The 24,144-nt window shown below is 37.6% G+C and overlaps 1 protein-coding gene across 3 annotated transcripts in view; it reads right to left on the bottom strand.

Annotated features, from left to right (window-relative positions):
- The window catches only part of ddr1 (discoidin domain receptor tyrosine kinase 1), a 47,647-nt gene extending 24,113 nt beyond the window's left edge, over positions 1 to 23,534 (bottom strand). For all 3 annotated transcript variants that reach the window (XM_067448843.1, XM_067448845.1, XM_067448844.1), the window contains exons 1-2: positions 23,167 to 23,534; positions 2,443 to 2,595 (exon numbers count right to left, since the gene is read on the bottom strand). In XM_067448843.1, the coding sequence (XP_067304944.1) occupies positions 2,443 to 2,539 (97 nt within the window). In that variant the 5' untranslated portion in view covers positions 2,540 to 2,595; positions 23,167 to 23,534. The remainder of the gene's footprint in view (positions 1 to 2,442; positions 2,596 to 23,166) is intronic.
- Positions 23,535 to 24,144: the final 610 nt, after the last annotated feature.

Here is a 24,144-nt window from a genome sequence, read left to right as displayed (position 1 = left end):
AGTGAAAATGTGAGCATTACATTAGTTGAAACCTAACCATATAAAAACTAAATATTTATGAAAGCCTCTGACCAATGGTTGGAATAAAATGGCAAATCGACTGGATTACATGAGCACACACTGTATTACCTGACAGACTTACACTCACCCACTCACTCAACTCAACTCAACTCAACTCAACTCAACTCAACTCAACTCAACTCAACTCAACTCAACTCAACTCAACTCAACTCAACTCAACTCAACTCAACTCAACTCAACTCAACTCAACTCAACTCAACTCAGTTTATAAAGCACCATTAAAAAAATTGTTGACCAAGGTGCTGTACATTATATCAAATATCAGAAAAAGATAGCACCCCTTTCTGAATCAATATCAGAAATGGGTGAAAAAAGCAAAGGACACATATTTTTCATATCTTTTGGAAAAGAACTGTCAAAATCAAGAGCACTTTTTGCCACTATAAATGCTGCTGTTAACCCCTCTTCTGAACTTTTCCCCTGCGAGTCTAAGGTTATTTGTGACAAATTTCTTATTTTTTTTATGGACAAGATAAGAAATTAAGATAAGAACACAAAGAAATTAGGTCACTGTCAAGTTGCTCCAGACCTGTATGCCTTTCTTTCTTCTGCTGAACTTCTGCTGAACTTCTGTGAACTATCCCTTTAAGAGCACAAAGAAAGATACACTAGTATATTGCCAAACGTATTGGGACACCCATCCAAATATTTTAATTCAGGTGTTCAAATCAGTTACATGGCCACATGTGTAAAAAAACAAGCACATAGTAATGCAAACTAGCCTAGAAATCTAGACGCACCTTAGCAGCAGCAAATCTAATCTGCCCGCGAGTGTCGTCTAGCAACACTCAAAACCCTTCTGAGCGGTATTCGCCAAACTCTTGCCGGGCCAATCACATCGTGTATAGAGTCGGTGGGCGGGGCCATAATGACTACGGCCGAGTGCTTCTAGTAAACACAGAAACTGGCAAATGGCGGTCTTTCGAATCAGCTTTGACCACGACTCTGGAAGACTTGGAGTTAAGTTTTTCTCTGAGAAAAGAACAAAGAACGGCACTGAAGTCATTCTTAAAAAGGGAAGATGTGTGCTGTCGTTTTCTGTGTTCTGAGTTTTGCCGACCAGATACGGTGAATGTTTAATCTATCAACAAGCTCTGTTTCACCTTCGTTGCTCTGGTTGGTGTAGCGCTATCCTATCGTGTGCAGAGGAAGTTTGAAAGACAACCGTTTATCCCGCGCCTCGGATTGAGCCCTGTCTATGGTGAGTTTCCAGACCAAACATCTTGATGTGGGTCTGGCTTGTCAGGCTAAATGCAAACTGCTTCTACAAGCATTTGTTAAATAATAGATCCCTCTCAGGAGCTTAGTAAATTAAAGCGTGGTACCATGATAGGTTGACATTCGTGAAATTTCCTCACTACTAAATATTCAACGGTCAACTGTTAGTGGTATTATAACAAAGTGGAAGCAATAGTGAACAACAGCAACTCATCCACTAAGTGGTAAGCCACGTAAAATCACAGAACAGGGTCAGCACATGCTGAGGCACACAGTGTGCAGAAATTGCCAACTAGTTCAGAATCAATAGGTACAGACCTCCAAACTTTGTGCGGCTTTCAGGTTAGCTCAAGAACAGTGCGTAGTGAGCTTCATGGAATGTGTTTCCATGGCCTGCATTCAAGCCTTAGATCACCAAATGCAATGCAAAGCGTTGGATGCAGTGGTGTAAAAGCATGCCACCTCTGGAATCTAGAGCAGTGGAGAGACATGTCATGGATGTCATTAAAGTTAATTTGCATGTAAAGGCAGGTGTCCCAAAACTTTTGGCAATATAGTGTATTTGGCTACATGTATTTAGTTACATGAATTCTGAAATTCCAAATGCTGCAATCAAAGTATACAAACAGTAATACATTGGAATAAAACAGTCATTTGTCTTTTTAACTTAACTGAAATCGTACAAAAGCATTATGCCACGTATACTCAGCAAAAAATCCACTGTAGCTCAATTATAACAGTGAATCCGTAGTGTGTGCAAAAAAAAAACCATTTAGTCTATCAGTATTAATTACATTTTAGTGAATTCCCCCCACTATCCTCACCCCTCCTCTCTCTCTGTCTTTGGCAAGCTGTGAGTGCAGACGTTCCAGCTTATTACATGATTAACTATCAGAAACTGGTCATGGAGAAAAACACTGCAGCCCATACACACGGATCCAAAGCCTTCATTCAGAGACTAGACATGAATATAATGTTTTTAATGACCACAGAAATATTTCACAGGCATTTAAAACACATCAGAAACCTCAACAAACAGAAAAGAGGAAGACTATGGACTAGAAGAGTATAAAGACACAAGAGAAGACGGATTAAAGAAACTGTGAATTCATTGTGATGCATGACAACTAAGAGCATTCTTACCAGTGTCAAAATGCCAATCCAAATCCTGGGCCGCTATCCAGGAAACAAGGAGGACAGTAAGGAGGGCAGGCAACAACGGCAGCATCTGTGTTGCCATTGCAACAGTGACACCTGGTTACCTGTCCAGAGTTGAACTATCTTCAACAGACATACCTGAGGAAGAGAGAGAAAATGATTATATTACTTTATTTTAAATTAATATTAGTTATTTATAGGGATACCTGGCAGCATCAATTTGATTAACGATGCTGTTCTATGTGGTTCTCTTTTGGTGGAAATGTGCTGGTTTTTGTCCATTTGATTAGGAGGTCAAATTTGATCTCATTTATGATGTGATAGCATGTAAGTTCTGTCCGACTCTAGTTCAGCTCACACTGTATTGGGCAGACACGTTCAGTTTTTATTTGTAGTGCCTGTTCTCTAATAGTAATATTGTATTACAATTAAACAAATCTAAACGTAAGGGGTGGCGAAGTGATGTAACCGATGTTATGCCTGACCGATAACACTGACTATCACAGCAAGCCTAATGCCGTCAATATAAATCGAAATGAATCTACTGCGGAATTCAGAAGCTGTTACTGGGACGTGTGTGTTTTGTATCACCAGTGCAGTGTCCGTTCTCGAAGCATTTAAGCCCTGCCCGCGTGAGGCGCACCGCTTCTCGAGATTCCTGCCTTTATAAGAGAGCAAAATGTTCAGCCCCTTCCCTGCGAATATTTGGTGTTAATTACTACCGAAGCTTAAAAAAAATGGCATTCGAACCAGCCCTAGAATCTCCACTGTTCTACACTTCTTGATGAAGGCAGTTTATATCACTTCATTTACACTGGTGGTCTATCAAGTTTGAGAAACTCTCCCAAACACAACATACTGTCAATCCAAAAGCCACATGTAGAAAACGAAATCGCACAGCACGCCATCTTTTCCATTAACGTCACCCCTTCTCTGTGGATATGGGGTTTGTGTTTAGAGGTTAAGGTTCTTTCAGTACATTTAAAAACCACACAAATCAAAGTTTTTAACTGACAAATTCTATATAGGAGAAAAATGGCAGTAAAGTCATTTATAAATGTTACAGAATATTTCTATTTCAAACAAATGCAGTTCTTTTGAACTTTCTATTCACCAACCCCACCAAATTCAGTTGTGCCATAACAGGAATATATTACATTTCAAAATATATTAAACTAGAAAACAGTTATTTTAATATTTCACAATTGTATTTTTTATTTAATAAATGCCATGGTGAGCATACGTCTTCTTTATAAACATTTTGTTTTTAAAAAATCGTACCACCTTCAATTTTTTGAACAGTTTATGCGTTTACAGGATACAGTTTTCACACACAGCACCCATGCTGTTATTCCACTATCATCTGGCATTACAGTTATTTCATCCCCATAACAGCATGCTCTATGTGAATGTGATTTGTGTTTGTATGTGTTTTACACAGCGGCGTGTCCCACAAATCTATGGAATGAGGGGACTCTTGAGAGTGTGTGTGTGTGTGAGGTGGCAGCTGTCCCCGTGCAGAGTGACAGCGCTGCTTCTGGGGTCTTGTGAGAGACAGACAGCTGATGCACAGCTGTGCAGACACAAGGACAAAGAGAGTAGAAGAGAAGAGGAGAATCTGAAAGGAGGTGTGGAAAAGAGGTGTAGACGAGGCATGCATGTAATAGACCCAGCTTAATGGACCGTGTGTTAGGTTAGTGTGTGTATGTCATATTCAACATAATGTGTGTGTGTGTGTGTGTGTGTAGCAGCCAGTGCAGCTGTCCTGAGCTCAAGACAGGCGGTGGCCAACACACACAGACTGCAAGTGATTCCAAAACCCAGGAAAAACAGGAGGGGTGGATATCAGTTTGTGTGCCAAATAATTTGCTATTGTAACGCAAGTGTGAGTTTATTACAGTTGGCATTGTGAATCCTCTCACGTCTGTTGACAATAAGTGCAATTGCTGTTGCGTAACCTTAGCAACCCATCAGCAGTTTTAATTAACCGAATCCAAAGGATTGAGAGAGCGACAGAGAACAAAATACTGAGAATATGGTCCAAATGTAACACTTGCCAAATGCCAATGCAAGTAAAAGTTGACTTTGGCAAGAAAAGAAAATAGAGGTAGTCGCCATTTGGCCGGTAACTTTATTATGAACTGCACCATTACATCATTCAAGTCAAACTTTAAAAACAATTGTGTGACCTTATCAAATAAAATAAAACGTTGACTATTATAAATAAGCGAATAACCCTTGTGAAAAAGAAGGTATTGCAGGAGGTATTTGGAATTGCATAGAACAAGAACTTGACCAAAAATGAATGAACCTTTTGATGTTATTTCCATCAAGAGGTGCAACAGTTTTTGTTCAAAATCTTGTATTGACATAGCACAAGAGTCAAGCATCCTGTAACGTCTCCTCCAGCACATGCCAAAGACTTTCATTGAATTGAAGATCTGCCAATTCATGAGTGAAAATGATTCTTCATGCTCCCTCCCAGCCATTCTTTCACAGTTTGAGACTTATGAATCTTGACATTGTCATCCTGGAATATGGCCATGATGTGTGCTACACACTCCATCAATTAGTTAGAAGAATTTTGCCAAACATATGACATGCTAGAAACATGATAATCACTGCAATAATGATCCAATCATAGACTCTGCATTTGCCTATTTAAATCTAAACAGCAACTTTTTTTGCTGGGCAAAATTTTATGAGCTTTAGTAGTATGTATTATTATGTATGTTAGTCAACTAAAATAAGTGTGCACACCAGAACACAATCGAAACGACTATAAATGAAAAAGTTTAATTTGACACTTTCTAAAAGTGTAATATGTTAAAGAAACCTGCATTGCAAACTTTTTGTGACTTTAGCTTATTCACCGTATCCTCCAGAGTTAGATAAGTCCATACCATTCTTATCTCTGTACGGCTATAACTCTCACGCACACACCGCTAGCCTAGCTTAGCACAAAGACTGGAGGTAAACGGCTCCATCTAACCTATTGCTCAATAAGTGACAAAATTATTTACATGTTGTGATGTGTATAGTTACATTGTGCACTAAGGCCGACGGAAAACTAAAAGTTGCAATTTTCTAGACCGTTATGGCTAGGGATTATACTTTCATTCCTGCATAATAATCCATGTACTTTGCTGTTGTACCATGGATGCAGTGATGCAATTATATTACGCAGCCCCTGAAAGTAGGCTAACTTCCGTCAACATAACCAACGTGACAACCTGCTTGCACAGAGAGCACACTGGGGACTATTTTCAGCCGCTGCGTAATATCATTGCGCCTGCTTTTTACCTCCAGTCTCCAGTCTTTGTGCTAGGCTAGCGCTGGTGGGTCCGGCAGAGTAATGGCACGCACAGAGATAAAAATGTATGGACTTATCTAACTCTGGGCCTGGGGGATATGGTGAATAAGCTAAAGTCCCAAAAAGTCTGCGTGTTCCTTTAATTCATTTCATACCTTGCAAATCAGTCATGAAGTGTACTCTTTAAGTACACTTATGTAGCCTTTTATGTCATCGATATTATAATATCTGCAAGTGTAGTGACAAGTGCACATTTAATACAAATAGAATTGGCTTTTTTTCTCTCTCACACAAATAACTGCAACATTTAATATTGCAGCTAATGTATATACATCTGGAAGTCCCATCTTACAGCTAATAGCTAATAGTGTGTTTGTCTACATTCATTTCTTCTGAAGCAAAATGTATGGTTTTATGTTGTTTTATTTTGTTTCTGATTTAAAATCGATAAACAGTCATGTAGATTTATTTCCCTATTGAAGAAAAACGCTGTATACTGTAGGTACTTAATGGCTAGAAATCCTCACTTCAGGGCTGTTAAACATGACCACCGAATGAACTGACTTGCCTTTGATCTGACATAATGACCTGTACTTTTTTCACTAATAAGATTAGTTTTTTTTGTATGAGTTTTTTTAATATATATATATATGGCTGGATAATCATTAGTACACATTCAGAAATGTATCAAATATAGTTTACTGGTCTGTAAGAAATATGTAGCTTGCTATGGGCAAATGTGACAAAAAAGGACCCTGTGTACAAAGGAGAAGGGGGAAAAAACATTAGGATAATTTAAAACTCATGAAATGAGTATAGCTGTACACTCAAAGTAAATGCAAATTTAGTTTAGCTTAGTTTGATCTGATCTTTCAATTCCCCTATAAACTCTCATTTCATGTTCTGCAAAGAAAAACATTTTGGATATAGCAGCATTAGCTTCACGTCTCCTTGCTGGAGTGAGTGAATGAGCTTAACCTCCTCTGTGGAACTGGTCCAGTGGGAGGCATATAGGAAACGCTCTGGAATGACGCCCCTATGTACTGTGTTCAGTTTAAACAGATGAAGATCTTAAACACTTAAATGACTCATTGCATACATCACAAGTCAATCAGGATCCCCTATACCTTATACAGTAACAATGAGACTCATAACTCAAGTTGACACAGCTGAGGTCACTCTGGGTGTGATTCTGCTCTGGGGAGTTTCACACAGCAAATTTGTCAGTTCAGCTCCATTTAACAAAACCCTGAAGGGCCTGAAGCAAGTTCATACACATACACAATCACATCAAAAACTGTCCGTATTAGAACTGCTGATAAAGCAGATCTCACAAATGTGTTTTTGAGTCTATAACCCTATAGGAAACAAACCGTAGGGCAAACTCCTTTGAAGTTTTCAATACATGTCACATCATCAATACATGAAACACATCATCACTGCTGACTTTCACCTCCATGACTCCATCTGCACTGTTTAACCCCCTACGGGTTAGGACAGAGACCAACTATAAAAGTGAAAACAACTCTCAAAGTACCAAACGAGTGAAATTCACAAAGAAATGACTCGTTCATGTTTCAGAAAAAAAAAAAAAAAATTTGTTGCAGATTTGCAGCTAAATGCGTTTTTTTCTTTCCCTATTTTTATTTTATTTTATTTTAAGAGCTATACACAATACATGAAGAAAAAAAATATAATATAAAGTATCAAAACCAAAACTACACAAAAGACATCACTGAATACTAAACTAAACCCTAACTAAATACTAAACCCTTAACTCAAAAATCTGGTAGTTTCATGGAATCGCCGAAAATTCCGTGATGGGTTCACGGAAGTGATGTCTATGTAAGTCAATGACAGGCAGCATGCGTGGTCCACACACGGATTCCCAACACACATTTAATTATTTGCATTTGTAAAAGTAGACATGATTTTTGGAATATTTATAGCCTACTTTTATATTTCGGAGCAACTAACTCCACTCCTACCCTTAACCTACCCACTCAACAATATAAAACACATAACAGGCAAATAAATGTACAGTCACAGTTATTTATTGCAAAAACGGACTAGAAACAGTATAGAAGTATTAACTCATATTGCATTCCAAGTCTTCTGAATTCATACGATATCTTCATGTAGTTGATCTTAATGTTTTAATCGTTGAAATTATGATCACGCTCCACACACGCACTCGTTTATATTTCTCATTCAAATGATACAAACGACTCTTCAGCATGACGTAATTGGTCATGAGACACACGAGAGCCAATGGCATTTCACAATCAAAGCTGACGTAATGACGCAATTGGTCACGTGACATACAACAGCCAATGCTGTCAAACCTGACGTGACGTTTCTTCCAGCGGCAATACTTGAAATGTATATTCGCCGGATGGACTCGACGTTTCTGATCGCTTTTGGGGATTTTCGTAGTTTCTGAATAAATTGTGCCTGCTGTATCTGTGTATCTGCCTGTTATATCCTGTTTTTTATAATACACAAATAGGTAGGTTTAGGGAAGGGATGGAGTTACATGTTCAAAACGTATCTGAATAAAAAGAAAAATAAATGTAAATAAATTATGCTGACTGAATCAAACTGATGAATATAAGGTGTTGGAACAGGGAATCCGTGTGTGGACCACGGATGATGCCCGTCATTGATTTACATAGGCATCACTTCCGTGAACCCATCACGGAATTTTCGGCGATTCCGTGAAACTACCACAGATTTTTGGCCCAGTTAAGGGTCAGTGTTCATTTCACGGAAATCTGTGAGATCGGGTTGCTAAATTCAATCGTTTGGCCTCGGAATAGTTGGACTTTTTCAATAAAGTGTGCCTGTTGTCTGTTACAGTCTGTGTTTTATATCATATAATACGCAAATGGGTAGGTTTAGGGCGGGGTGGGGTTTGACTACTGTCAAACGTGTATCATAGCATAAATAAATGTAAATATAATTATGCTGGCTGATTAAATTGAGAATCACACTCCAACATGTCATAATGGAAAAATTATAACAAAATAATGTCCATTATGACGATAACATTCACATGCCCAACACGTCTGTATATGACGCCCAAGGTTTCTCATTGAAATCAGTGGATTACCCAGTACGTCGAAAAATTACGATTTAGGGGTACCCTGTGTCAACAGCTGACGTCAGGGTCCCTTGACCATTCGTCAGACATTTGACGAGTAGGGGTGAGACTGTGTTGGTCTATAAAAGTAAGTTTTCAGATGACATTTCAAAACAGACACACATTCAGATTCTAATATCAATTGGCAAACTATGCTCTATCAAACATCCAGCAGTGTGTTAAAAGATGACCTCAGACCTCTTGCTTCATAAGGTCTCAGGAGCTCAGTTAAATATGTGCCGAACCATCCAAAGCCTTATATGTCAACGATAAAATCTTAAAATCAACCCTTAAATAAACAGGTAACCTAAAGAAGCTAAAACAGGTGTAATATGATGAAATTACTTAGTTTGTGTCAGTAATCTGGCTGCAGCATTTTGCACTAATTGTAAACAAGATAAAGTGTGATTATTCAAAGACGAAAACATAGGATAACAATAATGGAGACGGGAATAAAAGCATAAATAAGCTTCATTAAAATTTAAAAACTGCCTCAACGCGGAAATGTTTCTTAACTGATAAAAACAGGACTGAATCAGGTTCTTAAATTAAATTCTAAGTTTTAATTAGAATCAAAATAAACACCCACATTTCTTTCTACCTGGTTAATATTTAAAAAAAATTCAAAGCAAGGTCAATCAGATTTTTACTTAAACTCTGACCAATTAATCACAGCTTCAGTTTTTTTCTGTATTTAACTGCAGAAAATGTAAGGCCATCCCATTTTTCTATGTCAGTTAATCAAGCTTGAAGGACATCCAGACTATTCAGATCCTTAGAACTCAGTGATGAGTACTGTAGGTCATCTGCATAACAGTGAACATTTATATTATGTTTTATGATCACAGCACCTAATGGCAAAACAAAAGATGAAAACAAGATGAATAAAACCTGGGTCTCATAAATATAAACCACAGTTTCATGCACAGTACTCAAGGCACATTTTCATGCCTTGACTGCTAGGCTCAGTCTCTGACAAATCCCAGTTAAGATTTTAAGTAAAGTGTATAGGATATTACATGGCATTACTGTTATTTAATCACATTACAACATCATCATAGTGTTGATATACAACACTGATAGAGTACAGTGGTGTCCAGTTTTAAACAACAGTGTTGATTGTCACAGTTTGTGTGTATGTGAGGCTATGAGTGAGTCAGTGAGGCAGATGAAAAGTTTCCAACCACTGTCTGTCCAAATCTGCGGAGAATAACTTAATACGATGTGTGAGTTCACACTGGCATGAGAAAGAATCGATGAGTAATGGTCGTGCTGAGGAGGCTCAGCTTCCTCTGCTCCATTGTTTTGATGTTTCCCTTTAAACATCAGATAAAAGGCAATTTCCTCAGCGCACAACTGACCTATGATTCTTTAACTCAAAGGGTCCGACCACACCGCCTCTGAAGTTGGCTATCCAACAGCAGCAGTGTTTTGAAGAATGAAGGGTCGTGTTTACACTTGGACACACCATTGGCATGCCAAATCATGACTCAGGTGTGCGTCAGTCCCCGGCCCGACTCATTCGCACGGATGCGCTATTCTTTTGGCAATCCTGACAAGATGACCGTTAACTTGTGAATTTGCAGCTAACGGGAAGAGTAAATCAGAATTATTCACTAAATGAACAGGAAAAGAGTCAGATAAAGGACATACGAGACAGAGCGAGCAAGAGTGAAACAAGCAGAAAACAAAGGCAGTGAAGGTTAAATAACAGCAGGAAGGTTTAGTCACTTTACAAAAAAAGAAATGTCTTACGGGAATCTTGGGTGGGAAAAATGATTAAAGCCTTAAAGCCTCATTTACATGAAAAGCTCACCCAGAAGACATTATATGCCCTTGACCTGCCAGGTAGATTTCTGCACTTGCCTGATTCATCTCGTCACCTCATCAAACACTCACAGCTGACAGTTCCCACAATACACCCAGACCATTTAAACAGAAAGCCAAATCCATTTTTCCACGCACCAATATTCAGAGAACATCACCCTAGTTTCCTCATCTTGGAGCTCATAAAATAAGAAATGTGTTTTCTTAGAAGTAACCATCTGTTTTGATCTACCAATTATCAGGAAAAGTCATTTGTGAGGTCAGATATTCCTTGGAATAGCAGAATGTGCTTCATAAAAAATAAAAAAAACAAAGAAAAAAAAAACATTCTATAAAAGGACTGACCTTTTACATGACAAGATGGCTTTGAAATGCAGTGGAAAATTAAAGTTTGGGTGAAACTTGTTCATCTAATCCTGTCATGACAGAAGGAAATGCTAGCAGCATTAACTCATGCCTGGGGCAATTTTCCCATCGCTATCCCTCCACCACTGCAACTTCACCTACTGTGCAATGCTAATAAGGTGAGAAGAATGACAATGACTTTCTTTAAAACTTACAGCTATTGGCGCACCAAAAAGAAAGTTACAGTCAAACTGAGGTTTTCATTTATCCGCAAAACTAAAACAGAAAATAATGTTCCACTGTTTAAATTTGGGTAACTGAACTGTTCACAGGTAATAAACTAACAGTTATTTGGCAATGAGCCAACCAAATGTGACATATTGCTACTCTAGAACCAGTGGTGAAGTGCATCCACACTGACGGCATGTTTACCTGTTTTAGCTTTTCAAAGTTGTCTACACAATATAGCCACTGAAGGTCATAACAGATCATTTAGAAGTCACTAACTGTTTCGTTCAATGATTTTGGCCCTCCAAAATAATTCAGTCCCAAACCAAAAAATTTTTTTTTTGGTGCTTCAGCCGCATTTGTTCAGTTGCTGAATCTACTCACATCACATTGCTCATAAGCAAATAATCTGGTTAAAGTTGGCATGATACATACGTTTTTATTTATTAAAGATTGTTAGCACACGAATGGTCAAAGCACATTCCCAAATCACGGACAAATCCTTTATATTAAATTAGGGCTGCTCCCTAATTGTCGACTAAAAAATAGTCATCAAGAAGGGGCTTAGTCGACCAAGAATTTATACGTTGGTTTGTCAAAAAGAAAAATCCACAGTAAGTTGTAAAGTCATGCTGTCCACGAGGAACAGGTTAACGGTGGGTCCTTGTGATAGGCATGAAAATCCAAACGTTTTCTATCATCAACCGACATCAAATAAAGCTTTTAAATTGACAAATGTAATAGCAGCTATTTTGCATGGGTGTTTGCGCTACCGTTAACCTCAGATAAATGTGCGTTATTATTAGCCGTATATCCAAGTGTTCGTACGCAGTGTGGAAGCTGAAGTCTAGCACTTAATGACATGGAGGTTTTATTTGTGTACACTCACAATAACAGCAAAATGTTGTGATTTTGTTAAAAAAAAAAGAAGAAAAAAGACACCAAACATGATGCATTTTCTGCTTGGTCTCCCTGGACTGCAGCACTTCACATAAATGAACCGAAACTCAGCATAGGCAGCGTATAGCTCATGTCTGACAGACCTGAGAAATATAGAAAGCTTGAAATGTTTACTTTTAAACAAACCGATTCGAAAACAAATACTTTCTGATTATGTAATTGAAAATTAATTACCAAGGTGAAGGGTGCATTTCTCTCTCTATTTTTGAGGCAACTTACAAATACTGCACTATTGCAGCAGCACACAAACATTTTCAAATATTTAAAAAAAAGGATTCTTCTCTGGAGAAACGTTCAGTCTTTCCATTCGCAAATTTCACCATGGTTCAAGAGCAGCTGGCTTTTAAAGGGAATGGGAGATGAGACTCTAATTGGTTTATTACATGTTACCTAAAACACACCCATGACTCCTTAATACTGGTGCTTGTTTGGAGCAGAGCTAGTTTCAAATCGTTTCTTTGTCTTTCCACACCCAAAGCACCAGCCCCAAACCAGAAAAAGTGGTTCTTAAGTAGCTCCGAAACATTGCTGGGCTAGAAGTAAGAACCGCTTGCGTCTGGGGGCGAGGTTACAGTGAGAATTTGTGTTCTGAAAATTTAGCCATTGAAAAAATACATTTTAAATACTAGTATGTTTAAATGAACAAAATGACTGAACGGAAATCAAAGTAGTCAAGTCAGAAAAATGTATCTACAGTATCACTGCTGCGTATGGGTGAGAAGTTAAACACAACACAATGTGTCTAAAGAGAGCTTATTTTATCAATAATCAAGTGTGTAGCAACCATTATAGCCTGTGTTTTACAACTATTTGAGTGAACGCAGTGACAATCATTAAACGGACATCCCTAACATTACTTGTACTTGTGCGGTTGTGCTTCTCTGCATTGGTTATTGGTTATGACATAATAAATTACTCTTTATTGTAAAAACTGCCCTTTCAAAAAGTTGCTTGGTGCGATACGATTCCAAAATGAGGGGGGCCAGGCTAAGCTTGTTGACTCCCCCACCCCCACCCACACACAAAATATACAAGCACATGATGTGTTTTCACAAATTCACATTTTTGATGTTTACACGGAGACCATTTAATGGTAACAATTTAAAAAATTTGCACTTTGAAAATCAGCATTTTTTGGGGGGCCTGAAAACACAAGTTGTCGTGTAAATTAATGGCTTTTAGTTGAATACTGCGTTGTGTAAACTGCCCATGAAAGCGAAGATAAAAAGTGTGATAAAGCTCTTTTGTTCAACTGAGCTACACTCTAAAAAATAATTAAGTGGCTTAGTAAATATCACAGTAATAATTAACTTTATTAACTTAATAAAATCTCTCAATATCATTTACTTGATGGTTTTAGTTAAACATACCAAAATAATTGACTAAAAATCCAACAATTAATTTTGTCTAAAATTTAAAGTTATATTTAAGTTTTTTTCACTAAAATAATTTAGTATTCGAATAACCAATTATTCATTTTAAATATACTTAATACATTTGTGAAATATATTTCAAAATATTTGAGAATGGAGAATTAAACCGATCTGTTCCAAGAACCATAAATATTACTTAATTAAAATCAAGATTATTAATATTTAACACACACTGAAGAAATTGAGTAAGTTTACTCGATTAAAACAATGCGCCCCTCCCCCACCCTCTGACGTGACGACAGCTCGACGGTTGAGTGAGCGGATATTTGAATTCTCCTCAGTCACCAGAGCAGTTTCTTCTTCTCAGCGTCGCAGAATTGGGGCATTTCCTCTGTGAAATTCAGGTTTGTATGTTTTGTTTTATCTATATAATCATTACTGTGCTAAAAGGCATTTTATTTAATTCAAAACAGCATACAGGGACAGTTTGAGTCACCTTAAGTTAACGTGTGGCGTTGGTCTTTGAAACGCCTGCTGTGTTGCTCAAAACACACAACTTTATTCGTAAAGATAATGAATATAATGAATTTGGATGATAAAATCTTATTAAAACTGGGCACTGTTTGTTTATTGTCAGGTTATGGAGTCTGGCGCCTCGCAGCATCTTTCAGCTACAAATGAAACGCAGGACAGCGGTCTCAAGTTCAAAGTCCACCCGCAGACCGCTAACTTTAGCCCATCTCAGGCTCCAGAAACAGCGCTGATACGGTGGAAATGGGATAACAGACCGGTTGATTACACTTGAATTACTTTTAAATGTTTAATTTTTACTTCTAAAATGTTTGTTACATGAGTTTAAATGTTGTAAAATAACTGTTATTCTTTACATGTCAAAACAGTAATATATGCTGTAACGTTATTGTTGTAACATTACTCGTCGACAATAAAGGCCATGTCATGTATAAGTTTGTTTGTGTGGACTGTGGAGTATTTTACAAAGGTTTAGAGGGAATTAAAGTTATACTATACAAGTTAGTAATACTCATAAATAAAAACAGTTCATATTAGTCATAAATATTGTTTTTTAAATGCTTTTTACCCATTTTTTTCTGCTCAATTGAATTTGTTAATGTAACAAATGCAGTTACTCAGATCTACTTAATTTTTTTACTTACATTTACTCAGTTCTTATGGTGTCTATAATTGATTTCACTGCTTTAAACTTTACTCAATTTTTTTAGTGTAAAAATGTTTCACCAAAAAAATTGAGTAAATCATAGTATTAGTTTTTAGAGTGTAATGCGCATTTGGACCTTGAAGAAAAATGAAAAGGAGAATGAAATGCCGGTCTTTAGATTGAGAGTTAATAATAATTCAAAGCGGGTGAAAATACAAGAAAGAATGGCATTCTCAAAAAGTAGAAAAGCCAAAAGTGAAAAGAAAAACAGTTGAACAGGTCAACCGGAAAGGCTTGATGTAAAGCTCAGCAATTTGAACAGCACTGATTTATGCTGAAAACCACACCAACACTAAACCATCACCTGGAGCTTAGCGTCAGATTGCATGAGACATACCTGGACTGTTGATTTGATTCATTCAGATATTACAATGTATAAAAATGCCTCAAAAAAAAATAAGCAAACAGAAGAGTGTACATGCAATATCTAGATGATGTCTGGAGGATTACTGAAAACTGTTTAATAAGTTTAACAAAGCTGAAGTGAGAAGTGATGTCATGGTCGCCATGGTTTTCCTCTGCTCGGCAATCAAGATTCAGGCAACGGAAAGAAGGGATGTACAGAACCTGCAGCTTTGATGTTGAATGTTCCTGTTTTCACAAACAACTTTCAAAAGCTTGTCTACGTTTACTTGAAGCCATGAGTAATTACTAGAGTCAAAACGAGCCCAACAGCAGTTGCGGAAACATTTTCATATTACACTTAGGTTCATACACCTGCAAAATGTATCTAGAGGACATGCTAATGTGTGATTTCCTCTATTAAAACGACATAATATAAACAGTGTGTCCACTTTGTGTTGGATGATGTATCATTTCTTCCCGTATGAATAAATCTGGATAAACACTTTAGTTTGTTGCTCACCCCTGCGGGTTTGAGCGAGTGAGTTGGTATAAAGCTGGCTGCCATGTGCAGATCCGGCTGTAATGTTTCACTTTGTGGTTACGTCTTCAAGTAAGTTATTAATGAAGGCAGAACACTTATATAAGTGTGATTCATACACACAGGCCAAGGATCTGAACATTGATTTCTTTAATGATCCAAGCTTCAACAGAGGAGCTATATGCGTAATATGTGAACAGCACACAATATGGAGCATGATGAATAAAAAACAAAAACAAAAAAACAGGCAGAAAATCCTTGAAAATGTACCTTTAAATCTTTAGGTTGAAATACTGGAGATAAAAGTTGATTCCATCAAAATACAAGGATATCATGCTTTATATAAGCAAATTATATATATATTTCATATTAATCAATAAAATAAATAAATAATATTTTTTTTTAAATCACAAATATCATGAATTCATTTATAATGTATCATCAAGTTTATAATAGGAAACAATTATAAATGATATGGAAGCCCATTTCACCAAATATGAAAAAAAGAAATCTTGATTTGTTAAATCATAATTATAACAATTAAACAAAAAGCAAGACTAATTAGGAGAACAAAAAGTCTAAATTATGACATTTACATAAAAGCTTGAATTTGTTTGTAATGATGACGTCATGTCATAATTATGACTTTCATAATTTCATCTTTTTTGTAATAATTATGATTTATCAATGCATGATTTTTTCTTCTTTTTGTAGCAGAAATGGGCTTCTATAAAAACATGACAAACTACTTAAAGGTTTTGTTTGTAATTTAGTTTTGTTGTTCTTATTGTATTTACTAGTCTTCTGTAACTGTTTTGAGGACGTTCATGTGCCTTAATTAACCTAGTATTCGTTTTTGCTGAAATATTGATAATTTACTGATGATAGATTGATGATAGATAGACTATTGATAGATTACTCATATCATGAAATAAGTCTTTGTTCATATCACCAACCTATAATCGTGTTAAATAATTGTGATTTCAATATTGAGCAACATAATCGTGATTATGATTTTTTCCACAATTAAGTAGCCCTAGATGAAAGCACATATACAGTACACACAAACACCCACAGCACTGTAAAGGAGCTGAAAAAAAAGAGACTGAAGATAGAGACCGTGATGTGTAACTGTCTGATAGATGGAAAGATAAATGGATGTACGGATAAATGATTTATAGCTACTCTAACATCAAGATGGGACAGCATGGAGACAGTGATGGAAGACAGAAGATGAACAGAATGTGATATGAAGTAAGACAGATTGCTCAGGTGGATGAATTAAAGCATCAGAGGTATGTGGACTGAAGAGAGAAGAGAGAGAGAGAAGTATAGGGTGTGTCAAAAGACAATTTAATAGATGAAACAAGACTCGGGACGTCTGATGTTAGTTCCAACTGAGAACACATTTCCACTCTGTATGCCACCCGTGTCTCTCCCTCTCTCTTTCAATTCTCCTTCAATCCCTCTACCATTAGCCACTACACACTAGTCAGAGATTACCCTGTTGTTAACATAAATATGGTTGTAGAGACAAAGGGGTTTAAAAGATGCATGAAAAACATTTCATTGTGAGCTTAAACACATAAAAACGTACACCCACCCGTATAAAAAACGAGGAATGTAAAGGAAATGATTTATAATTTTTTTCGTTGCATTTAAATAGAGCCAAATCTCCCGAGTATGACGCTCCAGAAAAGAGTTCTTGGGTAACTTCTCCACAAACAAACTCATATTAAAACCCTCACTGCTCAGATCCATGCTTTTGACCTCCTCAGAGATGTTTGCTGAGCACACACACACACACACACACACATTCCTCTGTACCCCTCTTGGCACTTGTCCCCTCCCTTGGTGACACAGCACAATTCATTTCACTTTTCATTGTGTCTTCACAAGTCCCAAAAAACCCTTTTAAACAAAGAGAGAGAGAGAGGAAAAGATGGAATAGGGGGATGGGTGAATTTTCAGCTTCATGGTGCATTCATTAGCATCTCTTCATAGCTTTTGCGCATACTCTGGATTTTCTTTTGCCTCTTCAAAAATATTAAACCTCCCATTGAAACCTCTCATAAAACTTTTAAAATAAAAATGTCTACTCTAATAAAGTAGATGGAAAAATTATGACTGTCTCAATTAAATCCCATAACTGTAGCACTATGGTTACCGTGATAATTTACGGTTACACTTTTTTTAAGGTGACTTTGACTTACGAAATTACTTACAGAGTAATATTAATTAACTATAGTTGTGGGGTTTGGTTTAGGGTTTGTTACTTTAAATAATAATTTACTGTTATTACTATAGTAAGTACATGTACTAATGTGTAACTAAATAGCCTAATTTTCCATCCATGCTTCATGAAATTAATTCTGCTTTTTGTAATGCAAAAGTCCATTTAAGTGTACATTTTCTCATATGGCCACGTAATTTAGGATTTAGAAAGTCAATTCAAATGTGCTTTAGTGGCATGGCAGGCATTGCAGTGTATTGCCAAGGCATTGACAATTGTCATTTCTAATGTTTGCAATGACTCTGGTACACATAACAACAGATAGCAAAGTCGCTCTCTTGACGTTGAGCCATCCACTAGGACTTACAAGGATCTGAAGTCACCTCCGGTGGTCGTAACTATCCAAACTGATCTCATGAGAAAACTTAACATGGTGTTGATTTTTTGTGACTTTGTATGGAAATGCAAGATTTTTTGGGGGGGAAAGGAAGAATGAGGGTCCACCTACAACCTTGCTGAGGAGTAAACAGACTGTAAGAAAATGTATGAATGAAAATGCATTAGCCACCAATTTGGCCATGACAGTGCGTTTCATCTACCTGGACGTCATAGCAGTGCAGGGTTGTGCTCGAATCGCATGGACTGTGGTGGTGAGAGGATGTAGGCTAGATCTGACTGTTACAACTGGATGCCACATTCCCTTTCAAACACGCCACTCTCAAACAGTTGTTAAAAAGAGCTAAAAAACTAAAATCACTGCTATTTAACCCATCTAATCCCACTCTTAAAATTGATGACAAAAACGTATACCATTGGGTTTGAAAGGTCTAACCAAAGATGTATTTACACAGAGATATCAAATAAACAAATGTGTAGTAGACTAACCAATTGATTTCATATCAGCATTTTTACATAGCAGAAGTCATATCACCAGCTTTTTAATTAGGGCCCAAGCCCTGAAAGGGCGCAGAGCCCTATTGTTCTTCTAAGGATTATTATTATTATTATTATTATTATTATTATTATTATTATTATTATTATTATTATTTTAACCCGACTATTTGGGCATTTTGGGGGCCCTTCCCATGCTCGAAAACTCTTGAAACTTTGCACACGCATCAGAATGCGCGGCCATCAGGGCCGGGCTGAGGCTGGGACCCGGGCGTGGCAGGGGGGCTCGACAGCGCCCCCTAAAGTGGGGTCTGAAAACGGGGTCTATAAATGAAACACACTTTCACGTACACATATGAAACTCGGTACACATATAGAGTTCATCGGGCCGAACAACTTTCGTGCTCTAAGTTATGTGTCAGCCCAACAGGAAGTGAGCTATTATGGGTTGTTCGGAAAACGCATGCTCTGGAATTTGCGATACTCCTCCTAGACGATTCACCCGATCAGCACCAAACTCGGTCAGCATGAAGTCAAGACACTGAGGATGCTAAATTGCAAGCAACTTTTTGATACCTCGAACGGTTTGGCCGTGGCGAAGAGACAAATTTATGGCGAGAAAAGGGAAACAGGAAGTGTGTTATAACTTTTGCATACATTAATTCATTTTGATGAAACTTCAGCTGTGTGTTCGTTGTAAGAGGCCGATCACATGGATATGACTTTTGTGAGTCAAAGTTATAGCGCCACCAACTGGCAGCAGGAAGTGTGTCACTTTTGTCCAAAGTGGGGGGGTTAGTTTTATCTACATTCACCAAACTCGGTATATATATTGTACATTTCGAGCCGGACAACTTTCTAATTTACAGTCATTAGCTCTGACCAACAGGAAGTCAGATAATTTGGTTGGAAGATAACAAGAAGTGGCAAAGCGAGCTCTGAGTTTTTACCTTCTCCTCAAAAGCGATTCATTCAATCTCCTCCAAACTCGGACAACATGAAGTAAATATACAGAAGATGCTAAAATGCGAACGGTTATTGGATATCTCAAACGGTGGTCCCGTAGCAAAAGCCTAAAAAACACAAAATAAGAACACAAGTGCCTGGTTCATAAATAAGGCTATACTCCCACCTGCTGGTTATTCTCTATATCACACTGTGTTTTTTTTTTTTTTTTTTTCAACACTTATGCTCTCACTTAAATGACCAGTAGAGGGCAATATTGTATAAGTTTTCAAGCAAAAAAAACCTTACCTCTGTGTGTGTGTGTGAATGGTTTTCTAGCCTGGTGGGGACTTAAACCTGAATGCACACAGACTCATGGGGACTTCCCAATGGGTACAAAAGCTTATAAATCAGACAGAATGAGTTCTTTTGAAAAGGTGAAAATGCAGAAAGTTGTGTGATGGGTAGGTTTAGGGGTAGGAGCAGTGTAGGAGGACAGAATATATGGTTTGTACAGCATAAAAACCATTACATCTATGGTGAGTCCCCAGAAAAAGATAGTGAACCAGACATGAGTGTGTGTGTGTGTGTGTGTGTGTGTGTGAGGGGCAGGGGCAGGGGTGGGGGGGTGAAGGGGGGTGTTGTGGATGGGGGGATGGGCTGAGCTGATTTGAGTTGCCTGCAGCATACTTCAGCATTACTACTGTGTGTGTGTGTGTGTGTGTGTGTGTGTGTGTGTGTGTGTGTGTGTGTGTGTGTGTGTGTGTGTGTGTGTTGTTCTAGCCTGGTGGGGACTTCAACCTGAATGCACACAGACTCATGGGGACACATGTCACTGTAGGGGCCTAAATTGAGGTCCCAATGGGTACAAAAGCTTATAAATCATACAGAATGAGTTCTTTTGAAAATGTAAAAATGCAGAAAGTTTTGTGAAATGGGAAGGTTTAGGGGTAGGGGCAGGAGGACAGAATATATGGTTTGTAAAGCATAAAAACCATTACGTCTATGAGTCCCCAGAAAGATAGTGAACCAGACATGAGTGTGTGTGTGTGTGTGTGTGTGTGTGTGTGTGTGTGTGTGTGTGTGTGTGTGTGTGTGTGTGTGTGTGTGTGTGTGTGTGTGTGTGTGCGCTAAAAAGATTACCTCTCAATGCTGTGCTTTGGCCTGCATTAAAGGATAAAACATATTATTCTGGGTTTGAATAAAAAAATAAATGTATAAAACCAGTTTATTTGTAGGGCATTGACAATATTGTTTTATATAATTAGTTAAATAATTGTGTTAATACAAATAATTATTAAACATATAAATATTTAAAAAAAATTACTAACAAAGGAAAAAACACATTTAATTGTCTTTTTCAACAAAAAGTAATTGGTGTGTGTAACTTAAAAATGAGAAGATTAATGTTTAAGGACAAAAATTATAACCAATGAGCTACCGGTATATAGAATAACCAGAAGTTGGAAGTGTAGCCTTATTTAGTAACCAGGTTGGATATGTCCTAGGGAACACTGTTTTGAAGATAAAACTATTGTTGTTATTGCAAAACAGTGTTTTCAGACAGTGAAATAAAAACAATGATCTCTCACTGTTTAGATTTTGTGTCTGTCATTCCCCCTCCCCCCTCCCTCTCCCTCTCTTAGGATCACTATGTGTGTGTGTGTGTGTGTGTGTGTGTGTGTGTGTGTGTGTGTGTGTGTGTGTGTGTGTGTGTGTGTGTGTGTGTGTGTGTGGAGGGGGTCTCTCTCACTCTGTGTGTGTGTCACCTTTTCTCTTGTGTTTTCATAATTTAACCCTTTCATATCATAGGCTATCACAAATATATATCACTTTATTGTGAAAAATAAGTAAAAAACAAAAACATATATTATATCTTTAATTAAATACTGGTCTTCTGAACTTACAAAATTTTGAGCTGCAAAAAAATATATTTGCACATAATTGAAAGTGATGTCCCAATACTTTTAATTGTTTTCTATAACATGGGCTTTAAAGAAGGTCATGTGCTGTGTTTGCAAAGATCACGTATGACACCTCTTTAAACTAATTATTTAATGATAAAATAATTCCATAAATTTTATGCACGCATATTACTCTTACCTGACACTGATATTAAAATCATTGTTGCGGTCTCTGTGATTTGGCTTAATTTATTTTTAAGAGAAGTGTAAGGATAATACAACTTCAGCATTTGGACAGTATTCTGCACTCATTTGAAATTGACATTTGACATCATCTGACATAAAATTAATGAATAAAATGTAATTGATCTCAGAGATGTGAGTGTTGTGGTTCCTGGTCATAGCAGCACCAGTTGCTGCAGTTAATGAGGTGAATTCAATTGACTTTGACATAGTCCCTTTATTTATTTTTTCCCATATTAAATGCCTAATGGCCTGCTGTGCACAGTTAAGCTGATGCCACCGGGGTGGCGGTGCCACCGGCTTGGGCCCGTCATCGCTGCTCGCAGCTTTAATTCTGTTTGTCCCTCTGAGAGATTGTGTCCATCTCAAAAAAAGGCATGCAGTTTGTTTCATTTTTCTATCAAAGAAGTAAAACGTATACCTGCTCTCTTAGCTGGAAAAACTATTTGTGATTAAATTAGTTAATGTGGTAGATCATTATTTAAACTGTAAATAATTTAAAGAGCAAAAACACAGTGCAATAGCCTAGGTCTAAAAAGACATTTGCATAGATCTAGTTTTGACACCATGACTCGTCAGTTTTTGAGTGTTTTGGAGACTGCTCTGCAATTACAGTTAAAAGCAAGATTGCGGTAGCCCATAAATACTACTGACGCGTAATGCCGGGGCCACAGGTGGGTAAATATACCACCAGAATGACCCACAGCAGTTTTCAAAGCGATTTCACAGTATTTGCTCTAATAAATGTTGGCATCAAACCCGGGTTCCAGGTATCATAAACAGGAACCACTTAAATTCGGCGAGCGGGTGTGAATAACAACTTCACAAACAAACAGCACGACTCGATCCACAGCAGACCGAGCGCATTCCCGGTGGCAGACGTCCAAACTCCTCACATACACACTCCGAGACTCTTGGCCGCCATGCACGAGACAGAGACGGTTAAGTTTACTCGCGCGACGACTTAACACATTTGAGCAATCTAAAACAACTAGAGTTTAATGGAAAGGCGCATGTGTTTCCAACAGCGGTCGAAACAACACTTGACAGTCGCAATCCGAGAATCGACAGTGCCTTTCGTACTTAAAACGATATAGTAGGCGGCAAAGTAACGTCTGACAACTTGCAAACCATAAATAAAACTACACTTACATGCATTTATCGGTGTATTTTCTGATCACTCACCTAGAAGTGTGACAGAACAAGAAAGCGTCTCCAAATGATTCTTCTTTTTAATCCGTGTTGTTCACTTTGTTCAGGTTGTTTTTATACTATTAGGTAAATATAGTGCCACACAATGTTTATGTGCTTAAAGCCACACAAGTTCCAATGAATAAACAGTACAAAAGAAAAAGAAAAAAAAGATGATAGGCAGAAAGTTTCTGAAAGAAAGCAAGTTGCACGTCCCACGTTCGAAAACGTTTGTAAGTAGGAATGTTCTGTTAAATCCGACTCCTCTGCGAGCGCAAGTGACACGGACGTCCTTATTTATTTCTCAATCAGTGCTTCTCTCTACGCGCGCTCATAAGCGCTTAGCTTTAGACCTCTTTCTCTTCCCCTCAGGGCTTGCAAACACGACCAGGTGCTCATTTACATAACTACACTAGCTGCGTCCAATGGCAGCGCTAAGTCAGGTGCTTCTTTAAATATTTCATGAGGCAATTGTCCAATCCGGAGCGAGTAAAGCGGGGAACCCGTGACCTGGCAGTGCCGCTGTAAATGATACTCGACGCGGACCTCTGAGAGACTTTTTTTTTAAAAGTGTTACAGGAACGGAGGGATTTGGGGAATATGAAATTTAATATTGTTGTTAAGGAAACAACAGGACTTACCTTGTTAACCCTTTCTTGGGTCGCAATTCTTGTATTAGCTATATTTAAAATAACTAAACATATGTGTTGGCTTTTCCCCATGTTTGAGTTTGATGTTAGTGCCTATAGAAAGTAGGACACCTTTGTAGTGTTAAAAGATCGCATTATTACAGAGTAGAACTACAGCAATATACCATTATGTCCTGAGGCAAGACATAAAGACTAGTGTGTTAACAGACTAAACCCTGCGTTCAGAGGCAATGAGGTCAAGAAGGAAGAGGAAAGAAAAAGAAATGTCATTAGCTTAAAAAGTTCAAACACCATAGGTTCACATTCACAAGTACAGGAGAAT

The sequence above is a fragment of the Pseudorasbora parva genome, chromosome 7 (genome assembly GCF_024679245.1).
Source record: "Pseudorasbora parva isolate DD20220531a chromosome 7, ASM2467924v1, whole genome shotgun sequence".
Lineage (NCBI taxonomy): Eukaryota > Metazoa > Chordata > Actinopteri > Cypriniformes > Gobionidae > Pseudorasbora > Pseudorasbora parva.
The sequence above is the reverse complement of the archived record's forward strand: the minus strand, read 5'-3'. Positions and strand labels throughout refer to the sequence as shown.